Raw genomic sequence first — 8,447 nt, forward strand, 5'->3', positions numbered from 1 at the left:
GTGCGCCACGGCCCTCCCCCCTTCCCTCAGAAAAGGGCAGCAGCAAAGACACTCGCAGATGACGCCAAATTAATAATAGCAATAAACCACACAAACACACACACACAAAAAAAAAAAAAAGAATGAAAGAAAAAAGATTCACACGACATGAATGACAAACAAACAAACAAACAAGCACGCACATGTCTACTTCACAAGAATTTCTCTGACGGTACACATAAATCCCTACAAAGGCAATCGAACGCACACGTAAAAATTGAACACTCATTGCGCGGAACGGGGAGGTCAAAGAAAAATAAGAAAATAATTGTGATGGAAAAAAAGCAGTCATTATATTCACAAGGAAACGCAAGAATAATAATTAATAATAATAATAATAATAATAATAACAAAGACGCACGCAACCGACATGCACAAACACAGGAATTGGAAAAAAAACGCTAAAACAAAATAACACAAAACCAATTTTACTCGCTTCGGCTTGCATTCTATCTCTTTTTTTACCGCCTCACACCCAACCAGACGGGAATTGCAATACCTACATTGCCACTTTACGGCCATGTCAACTGGGTGAGATAGTGGGCAAGGGAAAGCCCTCACATTCCCACCATGTGTACAAAAAAAAAAAAAAAAAAAGAGCAACTACATATATATATATATATAGATAGATAGATATATACTTACAGAACAGAATAATAATAGTAAAAAGGAGGAAGGATGGAAACATGGCCAGTGTCCTAAAGTATTCGCGTCCCCACAACCATCACCATGGATTGTTGCTCTCGTTGTCGCCGCCGCTGCTGTTTTTGCCGTGGACTTTCCTCCCCGTCATTCGCAGCTGTGTTTTTATTCACCGTCACCATCTCGTGTTCCTCTTCCTCGCGAGACTTGTGTCGTTCCGGCCCCTCCGCCTCCTGCATCAGCCCACTCTTCTTTGAGCTCCCGTGCGGGTACGTGACGTAGATGGTCTTGCTGGACAATTCCCCGTTCAGGCCCATAATAAACGGATTCTCCACACGTGGCAGCAGCGACTGCGGGATGTCCGTCACGGTGGCACAGCAGGGACAGAGAAACGTCAGTGTGTTGACGGGCACAAGGATGGATTGGCCACAACCGCCGCACTCAAGATGCATGTTCTGCGCCGCGTTCACGGTGTTGCAGTTGCGGCAGCGACAGCTGATGGCGCCTAGCGGGTAGCTGATGATCTTCCGACACCCCGCACAGACCAACTCCCCAAGAAACATCATTTCTTCTCCTCGTTTCTCTCTCTCTCCCTGTGTGTGTGTGTGTGTGTGTGTGTGAATTCCCCTCCCCCAACCCCAAACTGTTCCTCCCGGCAAATCAGAAAAAAGTAATAATAATAATAATAATAATAATAATAATAATAATAATAATTTCCTAAAGCGTTCTTCCTTTTCCCCCGTGGCGGAGTGCGGAGACCACGACCCAAACACTTCAGCTACTACCACTCCTACGCGTAGAACCGCCAGCCCCTCCCCCCAAAAACAACAGAAACACACAGACACACACAGACAAAAAAAAAAAGACAGAAGGCACACAACACAGAAAGAGAAAGGGGTAGAAGGAGATACATGACACGGACAGAAAAGTAAGCGGTGTTTAAAAAAAGGGTGTACGCTGACAGACAGGCAGAGAAACACACATGAACAGAACAACGAGGCAGAAACAAAACACACGCACACTGCCTCTCTCTCTCTCTCTCTTCTGCTTACTAAGTGTATTCCCCTTCTTCTTCCTTTTCCCCTCTATTCCTTTCATTTTTTATTTTTCTTTCCCCTCCTCCCCCTCCTCCCCCCTCTCTTCTTTTTTTCCTCCTATTATTTGTTTCACCCTCTTCACACACACATCCCCCTGCGTTACACGTGGCACCATTGCAGAAGGCATGGAGGGAAGGGGGAAACAAAAGACAACAACAGAAAACAAATGGCGAGGAATTCACCAAAATGACATCCCCTCCCAAAAGTACACACACACACAGACAGAAAGAGAGAGACAGAGAGAGACAGGGGGAGACGCAATCACCAAAAACAGACAAACAAACTGATACCTGCGTTTTTTCCTCCCCCTTTCCCTCTTATACACCCCTCCCTCCCCCCAATAATAATAATAATAATAATAAGTAAATAAAGCCCAAATCAAAACAAAACACACGCACACACAAACACACAGAAAAAAGAGCAAAACACACACGTCAATTGCCATCGAACACCCCGTAAGAAAACAAAAGGGCACGCATGGAATACGCTGGACAGCTGCCATCGTGTGGCCACCGCTTGTTCCCAGCCGTTCAGTCAACACTTTCCCTTCTTTCCCTCCTCTTCTCTTCCGATGCATGTTCGTTCCTTCCCCCTCCCCCTCCCCACCACCAACTCTCAACTCTCTCCTCCTTCCATTCACCCGTGCAGACGCAGCGAAGAAATAAATTAATGATAATTAATAATTGACAGTATGTGTGTGGATCGGGAAGGATAAAAGCACCTGTAAAAAAAACAACAACAAAAAGTTCCTTTTTTTTTTTTTTTGTTTCCTTTTATGCGTTATTTGTGTCTCTTTAATGATAAATAAATATATCGAAACCAAAACAAAACAAAAAACCAACAAAACAAAAAAAAAGTGTCGAGTCATTTGACAAGAGAGATGTGACCCCTTTCTTCTCCTCTTCTCCTTTTCCCCAGCCCGCACACTACCACGCCAGTCACCTGCACACCTCAGCTAGACTTTTTCAAGGAGCCATTGGCATGGGTAGCGACTGGTGCCCATCGTGGAAGCACGTGTGCCTTCACGAACATTTCCGAAAAGAGATAGAGATAACTGGCATACATCAGCAGTTGGATACGCATGTTTGACCATGTCATGCCGCAACCACGGCCATCGTGGCTCTCTTGCATCGCATACAAGGTGACGAAGCAGCCCATGACCATCTGCAAGATTTGCAAGATGGTGATGTAAGATGCCCACGGACGTACAACGTGTTTGTAACCCATCTCCGCAATAGCAAAGTACAAGTACATGATGGAATGCACGCTGTAGTTCATAGCCGCCACCCAAATGTATCCTGAGCTTCCAACACAGTAAGTGTGCCACGAGAAGAGCAACACCGTGACATGGTGGTACCAGTGAAGGAACGGCAATGTCGACTTCCCTTGAAGCACCAAAAATATGGTGTCCATCAACTCAGGAATCTTGGAAAGAGCAAACACGCCGATCCAGAACCCTACATCCGTCGTGTAGAATTCCTTATCGTTAAATGTGCAGGTTGCCTCATAGAATCCCTTGTTCATGATGTTCCTGACAAGGGTGGGCGTGACAGTGCTCGTGCCAAATATGGAGAAGACAGAGAGGGATAAATTCCACAACACCATGGCACGACGTACCGCCTTGGACCCACTGCCACCTGCAACACCTTGCCTTGCGGGTGCTACAGATGTTGCCCCATCGCGGCCCGTAATTTTCGCAAAGAGTTTTGGTCCAGTGAAAACAAATGCGAGGTAAATGCCAGAAATATACCCCACCACATCCACATTCCGAATCATCCAATCGCGGACTGCGTAACCGTCCCAATTCTGCACAAATTCCATTTTCTTGAGTGTAATAAAATGGCCTCTCTCTCCCTCTCTATAAATGTGTGTGAGTTATTATAAATGTGGTTGTAGGTTAAGGATGCCTTTAGGGATAAATGCTTCTTGCCCTTGTGTCCGCTACTCAGCAGATTGCGGTAGTCAAACTCTGCAGAAAATGTAAAAAAAAAAAAAAAAAAAAAAAACGTTTGAGGGACCAATTGCAGGAGGTGCCACACACACACACACAAACAAACGCTTACATACACGCCATAATCCACACAATGACAGATATACAAGTTTACACACATAAAACAACAACAACAACAACGACAACAACAACAACAATACGCATCAGAAAAGTTCTCCCACAGCGATCCCGCTCTTCGTTCAATTCTGTTCTCTTCCTTTTTTTTTTTTTTTTCTCTTCGGCAGGCACGTCCCTCCCCCTTATGCATGGAAAAACATACACACACACACAGACACACATGTATATATAAATATATATATAGCTTCCCGCATGTATCCCGTTAAGTCATCAGGCATGAACTCCAAGACCGCCACTTTCTCTCCTTTACGATAAACAAACAAACAAACAAACAAAAAGGATGCAAATAACAACAAAAAGAAAAGAACTTGCCTTTTTTTTTTTTTCTCTTTTATTTGCCTCCTTCTTGTAAAAAACAAAAAAAACAAAAAAACAAAAAACAAAAACAAAACAAAACAAAAAAAAAAAAAAACAATAATTACTCTTCCCCTCTATGTGCATGAACACACGCAAGTCACACCTTCTTCCCTGCGGCTGTCGGGTCGGCCACGGGTTTCTTTGGCCTCGCGTAGGAATTCAGGAACATTTCCGAAAAGAGGTAAAGGTAGCTCATGTACATGATCACTCCCATCCGTGCGTTGGCCCTGGAGACATGACACCCCGGCGCGGCTCCCTCCGGCGTCGTGTACACTTTGTACGCCGAGTACGTCGTCACCAGACTGCCCACCACCATTTGCAAAATCTGCAGCATCGTAATAAACGGCGCAAATTTCCGCATCGTCTTCTTAAAGCCACAAGCGCACATCGCAAAGTAAAAGTACATGATGAAATGCACCGTCAGATTCATCGCGGCAAACAGTACCATTGTACTGGTGTGATCGCAATATGTATGCCATGAAAATATCAACACCGTGACATGATGGTACCAGTGCAGAAACGGCGGGGTTTTCCCCTGCAACAGCAGAAACATGGTATCGACAAGCTCCGGTGCCTTTGACAGCACAAACATACCGATCCAGAACCCCGCGGAGGAGCGATAAAACATCTCATCATTGTTGCCACATAACGCCCGCAGCATGCCACGCTGGGATATCCTCGTCAGAAAGGCCGGCACCACAACAATCATGCCAAAGAACGAGAACGCCGACAACAGGAGGTTCCAGACAATGATGGCGTAGCGAAGAAGCCCCGAGTTGCTCACACGGTTCGTTTCCCCATTCAGGCGCCTCACCACAGCAGGCCCTTTCCACACAAGTGCCAGATAACCGAGGCTCAGGTAGCCAAGAACGTCCACGTTCTCTAGCATCAGTCTCTTAACGGCATAGCCGTCGTAGTCTTCAACGTACGGAAACATTACTTTTTTTTTTTTTTTTTTTATTTTAACCGTTCCACTCTATCTTGAAGTGGGCGTGAGAGACAAATGGATGCTTCTTCCTTCTTCCACTCAACTCACCTCCCGAAAAAGACGTACAGGCACAATAAATCGCTTTAGGGCTTGAAAAAACAACAACAACAACAGCAACAAAAAGGGAATAACGCCGGCTTTTTTCTCTCTTTTTTTTTTTTTCCACGCACCGGCAATGGAGGCAACCAACCAACCAAACAACAAACAAACAAGAAGAGGCGTACATAGGCAGACACATGCAATATACACGCATTCCTTGTCTGTGGGCACACACACACACACAAACAATGAGGGGTGAGAAGGGAGAAATAAAGAAAGGGAAATATCATATTTGAAGGAGAGACAGATGGCAATGGAAAGAGAGACGACATGAGAGATCGCAGTGTCGTGCACCGCGGTTCACGTCGACAATCATAATAAATCACAATAACCATTAAAACAAAAGAAAACAACAACAACAACAACAAAAAACAAGAGAAAAGTGTAGGGATTTGTCAGGGAATGAGGAGTCAACGGTCTTTCATGCACGGTGCCGCCTCCAACACCCCCCCACCCCCACCCCTTGATCGAATTTAAAGCAAAAAAAAAAAAAAAAAAAATAAATAAATAAATAAGCCCCTCGCCAAAAGAAACAAATACAAAAAAAAAAAAAAAACAAAATTAAATCGGCCCATGCAAAGAATGCATAAAAAAAAAAAAAAAAAAATAATATAAAATAAAAGGAAAGGGTACAAGGGATTAAAAGAAAAAAAAAAAAAGAATATAAATAACAGAAGAGCCATGAAACCAACACACAGACACACACATGAATAGACGAAATATGCAGTTAAATACCGCGGCCTCATTTCACCAGCCAGCCATCCAGCCAGCCAGTCATTGGCACCTCCTCATTTCAATCCCGCTGCCATTCTGCATATTTCCCTGTCAGTGCACTCAAAAAAAAAAAAAAAAAAATCATTCATACTTTTGCTTCCTTTTCTCTTCTCCTTCTTCTTCCTCCTCACATCAGTTCAGTTTCACCAAAAATAAGAGCATATATATATATGGAGAGAAGTAGCAAGGCTACTGAAGGGTTAGGGTGAGGGCCACCACGTGTAAATGCGAGACAAGAAAAACAAAACAACAAAAAAAAAGAGAATGCATGCACATTGCATGCAGGCAAAAGAGACGGGGAGTTGTGTTGCAGAAACACGATAGCCAAGCATACACACACACACAGACAAAAGGTGTTGTTTTTTGCTCTGCACACGACGTCGACATCATACAGCATGACCTCCCCTCCCTGCTTGCATGCCCCCCTTTTTTTCCTTTCTTCACAGCCGCGGATCCAACACCTCCCCGCCTTCCCTCTTCCCCTCTCACCGCCCTCCCCAACAAACACACAAACACGCAGACAAATATTGCACGCACGCACACTTTTTGTGTGTGTCGGTGTGTGACAACCCATTCCTACTCTCCAATCCATAAATACAAATGAATATGTGCATGGAAGTGTCATTTGGCAGCCTCCTTCGGCCCAATGAATACACACGAGCACACAAGCACACATGCACAGACACATATAAAAATATATTTATAGAAAAACACGCAGACATAAAATACACCAAACTCACTTCATCTTTTTCCCCTCCCTCAAAACAAGCAAACAATAATAATAATAATAATAATAATAATAATGATAAAACATGACACTGAAAGCAGCAAATAATACAGAAATTTCCCACGCCTGTTGGATCCTGCATCGTCCAGCTCTCTCTCTCTCTCTCTCTTTTTTTTTTTTTTTTTTTCTTTTCGTTTTTGCTATCGTCCTTCCGTTTTTTTTTCTCTCCTTTCAAAATTATATATATATATATATTTTTCTTACTTTCCTTTTTTCTCCCCGTTCGCCATCCTCAGCGTTCGTGCCGCCGCGGGGCTGATGTAACTGCGATAGTACAGCTGCGAAAAGAGAAACAAGTAACTGACATACATCAGGAGTCCCATTCGCAAACTTGGATTATTGACGGCACAGAATTCGCCCATAAACTGCTTCTTTACGTAAGTGTACAAAACGATAAGAGTCCCTGCCACCATTTGAAGAATTTGCATCATTGTAATGAGAGGGGCAATAGGGCGAATAACTTTGCGCATCCCACAGGCACACATAAAGTAATAAAAGTACATGATGGAATGTACGCAGTAATTCATAGTCGCAAACCACAGTCCACTAGAAATGGTGTATGCGTATGCATGCCAACAAAACAGCATCACCGTGGCATGATGATACCAATGTAAAAAGATCACTGGTTTCTTCTGAAAAACAAGAAAGACCGTGTCGATCATCTCTGGAATCTTAGAAAGAACAAAGGCAGCTACCCACAATCCCACAAAGCCGTCAAAGAAGATCTTATCGTTCCATGCGCAGGCCGAGTTATAAAAGCTGCCTGGCAATTTTGGTGGAGGGGCATTAGGGCCCAAATTGGGGTCAGCCATCAGCCCACTGATGCGCGGTGACGTGAGGACTTCCCACAGTCGCGGTAAACAGTAGTACGCCCCGCATATAGAGAACACTGTGAGCAGCAGATTCCATAACATGTTCAGAAAACGCAGTTTTATAGGATTGCGGTGCGCCATGACGTTTTCAGGTACGTACAGTACAAGGATAAGATACAGCACCACCGCAACAGCAGGCACCTCCGTGTGATCACGCATCCAACTCCGTAGATGTTCGCCACGGAAGTCCGCCGCCCATCGGGTGTACGAGTCCATCCATGCAATTGCCATTTCCCAAAATATACACACAGACGCAGGGTTCTCCTTGTAGTGTAATATATATATATATACCACTCCTGCTCAAATAGATGCTCGCTTCGCACAGACCCTGCTTTGCCCTGCCTTCCTCCTCGCCCAAAAGAAGAAGAAGAAATATATATTTATATATATGTACCCTGATTTACTTCTCTTCGATTTATTTTAATTGGTAACCAAAAGTTATTAATAAGTCAAAAGGTTTTTTTTTTAATTTTATTTTATTTATTGTTTTTTATTATTCCCCTTTTTTAATAATTCCTCTTTTTTATTGATTTTTCTTTTTTTTTTTTTTTGGTTTCTTTTATCGACAGCTTTGGGCAAAAAAGTGACGCAAACAACGGAGAAAAAAATGGCAAATGGACGCAGCCGCCCTCCCCTCCCCACCCACCCAACCACCCACCTCCCA

The 8,447-nt window shown here is 43.8% G+C and overlaps 4 protein-coding genes across 4 annotated transcripts, besides 28 other annotated features; all 4 read right to left on the reverse strand.

The window, feature by feature from the left end:
- Positions 1 to 8,447: part of a sequence feature (heterozygous, Esmeraldo-like haplotype) that runs on past the window's edge.
- Positions 155 to 177: a microsatellite.
- Positions 354 to 392: a microsatellite.
- Positions 644 to 679: a microsatellite.
- Tc00.1047053506661.40 (hypothetical protein, conserved) lies at positions 738 to 1,247 on the reverse strand (the record flags this gene model as incomplete). The annotated part of the gene is made up of 1 exon (XM_808880.1): positions 738 to 1,247. The coding sequence occupies one exon, from the start codon at positions 1,245 to 1,247 to the stop codon at positions 738 to 740; it is 510 nt and encodes a 169-aa protein (XP_813973.1).
- Positions 1,276 to 1,301: a microsatellite.
- Positions 1,353 to 1,395: a microsatellite.
- Positions 1,708 to 1,849: a sequence feature (GA-rich).
- Positions 1,998 to 2,034: a sequence feature (CT-rich).
- Positions 2,118 to 2,140: a microsatellite.
- Positions 2,595 to 2,634: a microsatellite.
- Positions 2,730 to 3,599, reverse strand: Tc00.1047053506661.30 (fatty acid elongase, putative; the record flags this gene model as incomplete). Its single annotated transcript, XM_808879.1, has 1 exon — positions 2,730 to 3,599. The coding sequence occupies one exon, from the start codon at positions 3,597 to 3,599 to the stop codon at positions 2,730 to 2,732; it is 870 nt and encodes a 289-aa protein (XP_813972.1).
- Positions 3,761 to 3,784: a microsatellite.
- Positions 3,813 to 3,890: a microsatellite.
- Positions 3,892 to 3,926: a microsatellite.
- Positions 4,043 to 4,089: a microsatellite.
- Positions 4,160 to 4,182: a microsatellite.
- Positions 4,257 to 4,318: a microsatellite.
- Tc00.1047053506661.20 (fatty acid elongase, putative) lies at positions 4,361 to 5,200 on the reverse strand (the record flags this gene model as incomplete). The annotated part of the gene is made up of 1 exon (XM_808878.1): positions 4,361 to 5,200. The coding sequence occupies one exon, from the start codon at positions 5,198 to 5,200 to the stop codon at positions 4,361 to 4,363; it is 840 nt and encodes a 279-aa protein (XP_813971.1).
- Positions 5,204 to 5,227: a microsatellite.
- Positions 5,349 to 5,371: a microsatellite.
- Positions 5,699 to 5,718: a microsatellite.
- Positions 5,831 to 5,862: a microsatellite.
- Positions 5,876 to 5,911: a microsatellite.
- Positions 5,939 to 6,012: a sequence feature (T-rich).
- Positions 6,101 to 6,127: a microsatellite.
- Positions 6,896 to 6,933: a microsatellite.
- Positions 7,001 to 7,020: a microsatellite.
- Positions 7,021 to 7,050: a microsatellite.
- Positions 7,085 to 7,110: a sequence feature (AT_rich).
- Positions 7,112 to 8,014, reverse strand: Tc00.1047053506661.10 (fatty acid elongase, putative; the record flags this gene model as incomplete). Its single annotated transcript, XM_808877.1, has 1 exon — positions 7,112 to 8,014. The coding sequence occupies one exon, from the start codon at positions 8,012 to 8,014 to the stop codon at positions 7,112 to 7,114; it is 903 nt and encodes a 300-aa protein (XP_813970.1).
- Positions 8,241 to 8,344: a sequence feature (A-rich).

This window comes from Trypanosoma cruzi, genomic scaffold (assembly GCF_000209065.1).
Source record: "Trypanosoma cruzi strain CL Brener 1047053517009 genomic scaffold, whole genome shotgun sequence".
In the NCBI taxonomy this organism is placed as follows: Eukaryota; Euglenozoa; class Kinetoplastea; order Trypanosomatida; family Trypanosomatidae; genus Trypanosoma; species Trypanosoma cruzi.